Source organism: Lampris incognitus, chromosome 7 (assembly GCF_029633865.1).
Source record: "Lampris incognitus isolate fLamInc1 chromosome 7, fLamInc1.hap2, whole genome shotgun sequence".
Taxonomy (NCBI): Eukaryota; Metazoa; Chordata; class Actinopteri; order Lampriformes; family Lampridae; genus Lampris; species Lampris incognitus.
The window spans coordinates 20,401,359-20,413,628 of NC_079217.1; the positions used below are offsets into that span (position 1 = coordinate 20,401,359).

General features: G+C 42.3%; 1 protein-coding gene across 1 annotated transcript in view; it reads right to left on the reverse strand.

Annotated features, from left to right (window-relative positions):
* Positions 1-7,141: 7,141 nt before the first annotated feature.
* The window catches only part of LOC130115779 (endothelin-converting enzyme-like 1), a 50,765-nt gene continuing 45,636 nt past the window's right edge, over positions 7,142-12,270 (reverse strand). The window contains 6 exon segments of the mRNA XM_056283606.1: positions 7,142-7,241; positions 7,550-7,626; positions 7,842-7,937; positions 8,115-8,180; positions 9,405-9,529; positions 10,761-10,828. Of these exon segments, the coding sequence (XP_056139581.1) occupies positions 7,142-7,241; positions 7,550-7,626; positions 7,842-7,937; positions 8,115-8,180; positions 9,405-9,529; positions 10,761-10,828 (532 nt within the window).

Genomic DNA, 12,270 nt, shown 5'->3' on the forward strand with positions numbered 1-12,270 from the left:
ATATGTATTCAGTAACTTTCAGATATATGTAACAACAGAATTTTTATGCAGTAACTTTTAACAATGCAAACGGGAGCGAGATCTCTTATTAAAATACAATAAATTACACTTGTGAAACAGATGTAATTAGAGAAAAAAGTCCTGTTACCCTTTATAGTTTAGGTAGATAAAGGTCTCAGTCACATTTGAGTAAAATAATCCTATTTCTATAAATGTCATAGGATCTTTTTTTTAAAGATATTTTATTTTCACGGACCCCTTGCAATTACACCACTAGGGGTCCGCGGACCCCCGGTTGAGAAACACTGCTCTAAGGTGTCATCTTAGGCCTGGCCATCATTTCTTTTAAATGGTGCCATTTATTCATTTTAGTTCCTACATTATATATATATATATATATATATATATATATATATATATATATATATATATATATATACACACTACCGTTCAAAAGTTTGGGATCACCCAAACAATTTCGTGTTTTCCATGAAAAGTCACACTTATTCACCACCATATGTTGTGAAATGAATAGAAAATAGAGTCAAGACATTGACAAGGTTAGAAATAATGATTTTTATTTGAAATAAGATTTTTTTTACATCAAACTTTGCTTTCGTTAAAGAATCCTCCATTTGCAGCAATTACAGCATTGCAGACCTTTGGCATTCTAGCTGTTAATTTGTTGAGGTAATCTGGAGAAATTGCACCCCACGCTTCCAGAAGCAGCTCCCACAAGTTGGATTGGTTGGATGGGCACTTCTTTGAGCAGATTGAGTTTCTGGAGCATCACATTTGTGGGGTCAATTAAACGCTCAAAATGTCCAGAAAAAGAGAACTTTCATCTGAAACTCGACAGTCTATTCTTGTTCTTAGAAATGAAGGCTATTCCATGCGAGAAATTGCTAAGAAATTGAAGATTTCCTACACCGGTGTGTACTACTCCCTTCAGAGGACAGCACAAACAGGCTCTAACAGGTACTATTTAATGAAGATGCCAGTTGGGGACCTGTGAGGCGTCTGTTTCTCAAACTAGAGACTCTAATGTACTTATCTTCTTGCTCAGTTGTGCAACGCGGCCTCCCACTTCTTTTTCTACTGTGGTTAGAGCCTGTTTGGCATGGTTGTTGGTGCCAGACGGGCTGGTCTGAGTATTTCAGAAACTGCTGATCTACTGGGATTTTCACGCACAACCATGTCTAGGGTTTACAGAGAATGGTCCGAAAAAGAGAAAATATCCAGTGAGCGGCAGTTCTGTGGGCGAAAATGCCTTGTTGATGCCAGAGGTCAGAGGAGAATGGCCAGACTGGTTCGAGCTGATAGAAAGGCAACAGTAACTCAAATAACCACTCATTACAACCGAGGTATGCAGAAGAGGATCTCTGAACGCACAACACGTTGAACCTTGAGGCAGATGGGCTACAGCAGCAGAAGACCACACCGGGTGCCACTCCTGTCAGCTAAGAACAGGAAACTGTGGCTACAATTCGCACAGGCTCACCAAAATTGGACAATAGAAGATTGGAAAAACGTTGCCTGGTCTGATGAGTCTCGATTTCTGCTGCGACATTCGGATGGTAGGGTCAGAATTTGGCGTCAGCAACATGAAAGCATGGATCCATCCTGCCTTGTATCAACGGTTCATGCTGGTGGTGGTGGTGGTGTAATGGTGTGGGGGTTATTTTCTTGGCACACTTTGGGCCCCTTAGTACCACTTGAGCATCGTGTCAACGCCACAGCCTACCTGAGTATTGTTGCTGACCATGTCCATCCCTTTATGACCACAGTGTTCCCATCTTCTGATGGCTACTTCCAGCAGGATAACGCGCCATGTCATAAAGCTCGAATCATCTCAGACTGGTTTCTTGAACATGACAATGAGTTCACTGTACTCAAATGGCCTCCACAGTCACCAGATCTCAATCCAATAGAGCACCTTTGGGATGTGGTGGACCGGGAGATTCGCATCATGGATGTGCAGCCGACAAATCTGCAGCAACTGCGTGATGCTATCATTGTCAATATGGACCAAACTCTCTGAGGAATGTTTCCAGTACCTTGTTGAATCTATGCCACAAAGGATTAAGGCAGTTCTGAAGGCAAAAGGGGGTCCCACCCGGTACTAGCAAGGTGTAACTAATAAAGTGGCCAGTGAGTGTATATATATATATATATATATATATATATATACACACACTATATATATACACTATATATATATACACTATATATATATATACACTATATATATATATACACACACTATATATATACACTATATATATACACTATATATATATATATATATATATATATATATATATATATATATATATATATATATATATATATATATATAGGTTATGTTTGGTAGTGTACTCTTTTGTTTTTGCATGAAAGTTTTTCATGTTGCAATTGTCAGTGGTTTTGTATCTGGGCTGAAAGTGCACTGAACTGTTGGTAATAGGAATAAGCCGAACAATAGTGAGCCTATTGAATGAAAGCAAACTCAAAGAGCTTGTCGGTAAATCATATTCAACGGTCAGTCAGAACTGTTCAATTGGGCATTCATATATAAGGATCTCCCACTGTGATATGTCAGACTTAATACCTGTCATTATCTCGTCAAATATTTAAATCCTCAGTGGCTGTCAGGAGGCCATTTAGCTCTAAAAGCGTTCCCAGCAGTGGCAGCTGGTGCCAACATTTTTTTTTGGGGGGTGCAATTTACCTTGGCACAGCACACCTGACAGCTGCTTTAATGTCCACACATTCACAGAGTTATTAAGAAGGACAATCTAGCCTATAGGTTTTATCAGGGTTCGTAGACGGTGGATGATTGACAGTCAAGACGAGGCGTCGTGGTGGGTGTGAACATGATTGACAGCCACGAGAATTGTCCAATCACATTAGATCAAAAACCATTAAAACAATACAAATTTGCTGCCAATAAAAGCGGGAGTGTCTGGGGTGCACAAAACTGCGCCCCATGGAAAATCTGGGGAAACTGATTAGACAGCAGCCTCAGGTCACCTGCTCGCCAAAAGTTTGAGGGCTTACATAAGGTATCGTTTGGCCGGCACCCCTCGCCCAGGAAGTATATGTATTCAGACAGAAATCAACCAAATACCATTTGGAACCAATATTTAATGGCAGCTGACAGGCGCTCACAGACTGAAAAACACTTTTATTTCATAATTTGCATTATACAACTAAATTATATTTAACAAGTTTAAGTAGATTTTCATCTCTTGATGGTTGAAGGGGGCGGCGCTCCAGCACCCTGTACTGGCCAGCCGCCACTGATTCCCAGCTGCTTTACCCACAAAGGCTTCCGAAAATTGGGGGATGCATTCGGTGGCATGAGTAGAGCTATCAATTTTCGCAATGAAATACATCTGATCAAACATAAGACTGTTTGGACAGAAAGTCATGCTCAGAATGCATATTGGGTAATGTTGGGCTGTGCTAAACTGACAAATGTGGCTTTTGATTGGATTTTCAACATCATGCTAAAAGTGTTGAATTTTATAAAATATTCATCAGATACAGAGCAAGAATAATTAAACAATGAATTATTGCATGTTACTAAAAGGCATTATTTTTTTTGTTTTTTGCAGTACTGTAAACTGACCCCATTGAGAATTAATTTAATTCAATGGTGTGCTCATTTTAAAGATAAGGGAGTTTGTCAAAACTGAAGAAGCTTATGGAGCTGCATTGTGTAGGCTAACATGTTTTGTCATGTATGTTTGGTTACCCCTGAGAAAATGACAACACTTTTCAATAAGTCACACATAGTGTGAAGCACTGTTTGATGTGGGTTCAAACTCAAATTACTTCTCCGATTATTACTTATTATCGCTTTCATATGACAAACCACTGTCTTCGAGCCAGATGTTGAGAAATGTTGAGATTTTGGCCTCCAGGTCAGGTTACATTAGACTTGTTTTACCCATCTCAGTGTGCAAAGAGTTGTCAGTTGGGAGAGGGGGGAAGAAAAACTCTGAGCAAACTCTGAAACTTGATGTACAGGGATCATTGACTGATTTCAGCTTAGGAGACTGCCATCCTTTATGCAGTGGGTCCATTAATAATTGTTAGAGTTTTGCACTGATTGTTGATGTCACCCTGTAAACAAGATGTTTTGATTCTTGTTGGGTTTTTATGCCTTTGGCAAAGGGGAGCCTGAATGGCAGAGGTGGGTATCTACCATGCAGCATTGGGAGGCCAAGAGAGAACTTGCTCTCATTCCTGGAGAATGCAGATCTGGACAAACACAGCTGTTTACACAGTCAAACTAAGCATTTTTAGCTCACTCACTCACTCACACCTGTACAAACAGAAAAGGAATGACACAATAATCCCACGTATTTATTCAAAACACTGAAGAAAAACCAACAGATAGGAGACAGCAGCCACATATGGGCTAGCAGCGGAAGGTCAGATGACCGTGTGCGGGTGAGCGTGGGTTGTCTTCTATGTTTGATCTTCAGAAATGGCTTGTTTTGAACATCCGGGAATGCATGCACACTCTTAAAAACAACCTGTACAATCATACCCTCTGATATACTTTTCAGCTGTACAAAGATCCTAATTCTATACCGCTAGTTTGATTAAAAAAAAGTATTACTTTCCAATAGTACTGTGTACAAATGTATGTTTTTCTATCTACCATGATTCAATGTTTATGTACCTAGTAGTGGTTCTGTATTACAGTGAGTGTTACTAATTGGATTTGCCCTTGCACTCCCTGTTTCACTTGGTTCTCAGGTTGTGTAGGGTTATACAGAGTTCACCAAGGGACAGAGAGGCTTGGGTCATCCTACAGCAAAGGCTCTTTGATTTCCAGTTGAAGGGGGTCACTAATCAACCTGTCCACTCGGGTCAAGTCATCGACCACATGCCATGAATTGCAGCATGCTGCGGAGAACCCGTCTCAACCGGAGATATTGAGACCTAGCAGGAGCTGTGTTGTTTGTATCAGAAAGGACTGTACGTGTCAAGTCAGTTTTAGTGTCTGTACCAACTAGTCATCATTGTATCCAAAGGGAGCTCCATGTAGACGGCTACATGGATGCCATCCTTCATTTGGCTCCATGATTGCTACAAATCCTGAGAAAAGGGTCACCACAAATTCACCTCTTTAAAAAAATGTACATCTCAAAAACTTTTACAAACACATAACAATATGCCAAGACAGGCAACCCTTACAACAATCTTATCTGGAAAAACGTCCGTTCTGCTTCTCGGCCACTAGAGGCCAGCATTGCAACATATTGTTCATTTCGAAATATACTGAACAAACATAAAACGCAACATGGAAAGTTAAGTCCAATGTTACAAAGACTGAAGGATCCTCTGTTTGCGAGACTTGACACATTTCTTTCAGATTTTGTGCACAAATTTGTGAACATCCTTGTTAACTAGCATTTCACCTCTGTCAAGATCAGCCACTGCGTATCAAGATGCTGTCAAAAAGCACAACGATGGCACAGGTCCATCTTGCATCGGGCCACTCTAAAACGTTTTCTCTTGGTCTTGAAAGAGCGTGCAATTGGAATGTTGACCGCAGAAATGTATACCACTAACAAAGTATCCTTTAGTTGACAGAAAATACAATATTTCTTTCAATATAAGACGCTGCCTCCTATGGTGTTTCAGAATTTGGCAATAAATCCAATTGGAAGCATATCAACTGCAAACCACATGTTACCACTCCGGCCCAGGACAGCTACATCTGGTCTGTTTGCCTGGAGGATTGTCTGAGACCAGCCACTCAGACAAGCTCATGATACCGCCCAGGGGGAAGCTCATCTGCATGCTTGTCGTCCTCTACCAACTTTAGTGGACTGACCTTCAGTGGCAAGCTGGAAAATGAGTCCTTTCTATGGATTAATCCCGGTTTCATCCACTTTCAGCAGTGTGGTTTAGTTGCTTGCCGTTGCCATGATTGTGGCGGTTACAGCAGAGGCCACAAAGCAAGTATATTGTATCGATGGAAACTTGAGCGCACACTGATGCAATGATGAGCAGCTCACTGTCATGCCATTCACTGTACAGGTCATTACCATAACCTCCTGCTGAACCGCAATGCATGTCCCAGTAAAGGATGTCTCAAGGATCTGCACATAGTTCCTGGAAGCTGAAAATGGCCCAGCTCCTCCATGGCTTGTATGCTCACCGGATGTATCACCCATTTAGGATGATATTGGCGTGGACAGCAGCATCTTATATTTCCTGCTCATACCTATAGCGCCTAGCCACGGCCATTACAGAGGAGTGGGACAACATTTCATGGGCCACAATCAAACAACAACTCTTCCTCCTGTGCAATTCATACATATTAGTTCCTGATTGATTTCAAACACGTGATGACACCCGTCTCCTTATTGCTGCATTGTTGCATTTGCATTTTTGTTCAGCGTACAATAAGACACCAGATTGGGCAGGCAGGCAGAACGGTGCTAGTATTTCTGTCTCATTTCAGATTTGTCCCGGTCCATTTCAATTTCAGCACTAGAACAATCATCCATGGGCCCGCAATTCTCATACAATCAACACCAGAGCAGTTTACTTTGTCTTCACATTTCATATCCATATTCCGAATCTTTAGCTATGCTGAAATGAGCAATTTTCTAGCCTATGCTACACATCACCGGGGGAAAAAAATAAAAAATAACAAGCATAGTATTTGATTCAAAAACAAATAACATATGAAATCTATGCATAATGTATGTGATATATTTGCTTGGAATACAAAAATAGATGATTCGAAAATAAATGTGCAAATCTAAACATAGAAAAATATATAATCAAATGATATATACATGACAGTCTGAAATAATGATAAAGCTTAATAAGTACTGACCGAGTTGTCAATGAAAAAAATCTCCTTCCGTATCCTTGACAGGCAATATTGGAGTTTATGCACTGTGTGTACAGACAGTCCCTAGCCTGGGAACCAGACGAATCTGCGAGCTCATGTTTTACATTTGCTCTGGCATAATTTGTATTTTGCTATTTTGTCTGGTTCCCAGGCTAGACAGTCCCGTGAGTTGAATGATGAGCCGCAGGACAGGCAGTGTGGGGGAGAGGCTGTGAAGATACCAAACATCCAGGGGTTAACAGCATGAGGCGATCACCATACAGAGCACTTTTCCATGGGGTGCATGGGGGAACCCTTCGGGCAGTGGAACACACGGGCAAACTCATCAAACTGAGACACACTGCCTATCACCCTGTGGGATGGGAGGTGGGGGGCAGGAAAAGTGACAAAAGTTATGATTAGAGAGAAGGCAGGCCTGAATGTGTGCTTCTCAAGTGTGTATGACTGCCAACTGTGAGCTGATCTCAAGTAAACTTTCCGTGCACTATTTTGTGCACATCTATCTATGCATGTGTACTCATTTTCAACTTTCAGAGTTTAGGCATCTGAGGATGCATATATGCATGTAACTGTAGTACTTCAGCTAACTCTGACAGTCATATTCATGGCTTTGCAAGAGTGAGTGAATGTGAGTGTGTGTGTGTGTGTGCGCGCGCCTACCTGTAGTGCTCCGGCGCGTGTTTGTCAGTTAACAGCTGCAGGTAGATGGACTGAGATCTTCTCTTCATGCACCAGTTCTGAAAAGACAGAAAACAATTGGAATAATGATCAAGCAGCAGGGGGCCCCAGTTCTTAGAGAAGTCTTATGCCCAGTGGCCAATTTGTGCCAATCAATAGTAAATGATGTGGAGCCATTAACTGCACACTCAGAGTAAAGCTGGGAACGATCAAAATGCCCAGTAGTTAAAATGTAATAAATGACTACCTGAGTTGTACCGAGAGGGTATTGTACCTGTGCAAAGGCAATGAAGAGAAGCTGTTCGTGTGTGTATTTAAGCCCAGGCAGGGGCCTCTCGGGTCCATGTTCCCTCACCCACTTCTGATATGCCTGAAGAGAGCGAGGATGGACAAATGAGAAGGCAGAGATGGTAAAGGAAAGGAGAGAAAGATGAACTGTGCAGTCTATTTTAGTAGTATAAAAGATGAGGGCCAATTTTGCACAGGCACATATCTACAAATTACAATGTAATAAAAGCTTTACGATCCCTGTTAAGGTATTACTTACGTAGTATGTCAGCTTGAGGCCTCCCATGTCCGCTATATTCTCACCCAGTGTTAGACGACCATTCACCTATACACAGAAAAAGGGGATAACCAAAACTTCTAAAATGCTAGAAGTTGTAGTAGATGTGGCCCAGAATGTGGGCAGCACGGTGGCCCAGTGGTTAGCACTGATGCCTCACAGCAAGAAGGTCCTGGGTTCAAACCCCGGGCTATCCCAGGTCCTTTCTGTGTGGAGTTTGCATGTTCCCCGCGTGTCTGCGTGGGTTTCCTCTGCATGCTCCAGTTTCCTCCCACCATCAAAAGACATGCGTAGGTGCCCCTGACCAAGGCAATGGAAAGAAGAGCTGGAGTGGGTCCCCTAGCGCTGCAGCTGCCCACTGCTCCTAGCTACAGTGTGTGTCTGGATGGGTTAAATGCGGAGGATGAATATCCCCAAAGGGATTAATAAAATAAATATCTTATCTCTTCTTTTTTAGATGGGAAGCACCTCATGAACCTGGCTTCTATCTCAGTCACAAAGTGATGTTTAGCATTTGTGCTGATCGAGCACATCTTAAAAGGTGTAGAATTTATTTTTTCTAAAATAACATAATCCTCATTGGATTATATGGATTACAGCCCATCCCCATATTCTGTCACTTGGTATTACTCATGCGGTTTCATCCGAGGTAGGATTTCACAGAAACCTCATCTACAGAAAGTAAGATGTGGTCTACTGACTTTAACATGCTGAAACAAGTCAATCTTTTGATAAAAGTTTTTAAGTGTTTCTGAGGTGTCATCTTACTTTTGCTGGTTAGCTAAAACCATGATCCAGACGAGGTAGCTTTAGCTCTGTTGAACCGGTGCCAAAGTATCTATGTTGCACGGTCAACATTAAGCAGCTAACCTGGATATGATGTAAATAAAATGAAAGTTTAGCTCCTCAGTTGCAAATGAGCAGTCATTACTAGGCCTACTTAGGATCCAAACATACGAACATGATCCTGTATCGTTCTCTTCACAACAAAATCATGCAACAATTGTGTTTGGCATCGATGGCACTATTTGTTTGTACACATGCAAAATGTCTTGATGCATGCTCAATAATCCAGGTAAGGAAATTCTAGAAAGTTGAATCAGTTCGTCTGGACACCAAGTTTAGTGGGAGAAACGTTTCACTACAAAGATGAAGTCGATTAGGTGAGTGATGAAACATTTCTCCCATTAACCTGTTATGTGCAGATGAACTGATTCAACTTCCTGGGATATGTGTGCAAAGAAGTGTTATCCAAGACTATGTGTAACCCACCCTCTGATTATAAACTGTGAAGTTATCGTAGAGCTTGACAATACACTCTGCCTTCTTCTGGAACTTCCTGTAAGAGTCTTCTGTCCACCACTGCTTGAGGTTGCCGTAGCGATCGTACTGCCCCCCTAAGGACATGAACCATTGCATCACTAAGATGAGGGGCAAGAGGCAAGGGCGCAGGGTTAGGGATGCCAACGGCACTACCTGAACATTTCCACCACAGTCCAAAAACAGCTCCCAAGCACATCCTGTTAACGTCACAGATTGCTGTGGGGAGCTGTTTTAATTCTGTGAACGACTGTTTTATTAATTAACATTTTGTTTGAGATTCACAAACAGCTCCTTTTTTCCCTCTTTTCTCCCCAATTGTACTTGGCCAATTACCCCACTCTTTCCGAGCTGTCCCGGATGCTGCTCCACCCCCTCTGCCGATCTGGGGAGGGCTGCAGACTACCACATGCCTCCTCCAATACAAGTGGAGTCGCCAGCTGCTTCTTTTCACCTGACAGTGAGGAGTTTCGCCAGGGGGACGTAGCATGTGGGAGGACTACGCTACTCCCCCCAGTTTCCCCTCTTCCCCAAACAGGCGCCCCAACTGACCAGAGGAGGCGCTAGTGCAGCATTCAGGACACATACCCACATCCAGCTTCCCACCCGCAGGCACGGCCAATTGTGTCTGTAGGGATGCCTGACCAAGCTGGAGGTAACATGGGGATTCAAACCGATGATCCCCATATTGGTAGGCAATGGAATAGACTGCTACGCCAGCCAGACGCCCCTTTACAAACGACTCTTTTTACAAGCCAACTTCATTTATAGATTAGAACATGACCTCCGAATAACAAATGGTTACCCGTCAGAAGGGCAGGTAAAGCAGACAAACCTACAAGTCACAGTCAAAGACATAGCACATCAGCATTTGGCAGGTGGCTATTTCCCACCTCTACTATTACAGAATTCAAATTACTGTGTGCAAAAAAATATATTGTTCATCCTATAGCAACATGTTTGACTGGATATGGAAGTTTAGTGATTGTGGTTATTACTATACAGCTGGTCGATGTTCAAAGACAACATCGTACAATTTTCTTACAGACTAAACACAGTAAACAGAACATTCAGGTGCATGCTATAGCTCTTCATGAATACAACAATGTTGTTGAAAAGCTCTTCTGTTCAGCTAAGCTGTTAAACCCTCTTCAGTCATGAAAGAAAGATGTAGATGGGTGCAAAAACACGACTAAAAAGGTTATTAAACAACTGAGTTAAAGATTCATAACGTATAGTTTATAATCATCTTTGGTGTGTATGTGCGCCCCTGCAAAGCATTGTGGGTAAAGGAGCTATGGCGCTTACCCCAGTCATCATATCCGTGAGTCAGCTCATGGCCTATGATAGCCCCTATTCCCCCATAGTTGAGAGACCTTGGGAGAGAAATGACAGTAAAGAGGAGAGAAATGATTTCCAGCTCGCAATACAGAGTGAAACCATACAGTATCATTTAAAGGCTAATTCAGTTTTTTGCAACACGGGTCTTGTTTTCTTAGTTTTTGCCACATTGAACATCATTTATGATATCTTTCTCATCTTCATTGTGGAGATCTTGGACACGGGACCACTGCTGAACACAGCTTTAAAATGGCGTCTTATGTTGCCATGGAAAGATGGCCACTTTATTTTGTCATTGTATTCTTACAATGAATTTGTTCTCTGCATTTAACTCATCCTATTGTATAGGAGCAGTTGGCAGCTGCAGCGCCCGGGGACCAACTCCAGTTCTTCTTTCCATTGCTTTGCTCAGGGGCACAGACAGGAGTATTAACCCTACCATGCATGTCTTTTTGATGGTGGGAGGAAACTGGAGCACCCGGAGGAAACCCACGCAGACACGGGGAGAACATGTAAACTCCACACAGAAAGGACCTGGGACGGCCTAGGGTTCGAACCCAGGACCTTCTTGCTGTGAATCAACAGTGCTAACCACTGGGCCACCGTGCTGCCCATAGCAGGAATAAGATCTTTAAACCGGCCCTTTCAACAACAAAAAACCTCCCCCAGTGTCTTGGTTAGACTGTGTTTAGGATTTCCAGTTATATATATGACTTCTCAATTGTGCTGGACGGTGGTATATCGATGTTTACTACTACCTTCAGTGCATATGGACTGGTCATTTCTGCAAGTTAAACTGGCAAGTACCTCACCAATGTAATCGACCATTGACAATATTGGACATTTTGCATAATAAATCTTTAACTTTCACTTTTTTTGTTAAAAGAAATACGTGGTTTAGATAACTGGGTGAAATTCAAACATGTCTGAAACCTTTTTGACACTTGTACTCCGATGACGCCGTAGCAAAACTGTGTCCAGCGGTGGCCTTGTTAAACAAGCTCTTCAAAAACAAAGCCAGTGGCAAAAGCTATGGAAATGAGATGCAGGTTGTAAAAAAGAAAATACACTGTGGCAAGTAGAGAAAATGGTGAGCTGGCCAGGAGGCAGGAAGGGAGAGAGCCAGTAGTGACCCAGCTGGTCAATGAGGTGCAATGACACCCAATTACCCTCGCCCCTAAAAATGTGTGTGTGTTAGCAGAGAGGAGGAGAGAGGCTGGGGGAGCAGAGACACTAGACTGTGCTGGTTTAAAAACGGGAAAGGCTGCGTAATGGACTGTTACACTGACCCCAATAGGAGACCGGGACTTCAGATGCGAAACACCTCATGATCCGGGTTTCTAACTCACTTACAAACTGACATTCCATCGAATATTGAGCTGTGCCAGCTGTGTAGGTTTGGGGGGGTGGTAACGCCTACAAAAATGTTTTGTCAATGAATGTATATGAAAATATATGCTGTTTTAAGACATTAGAC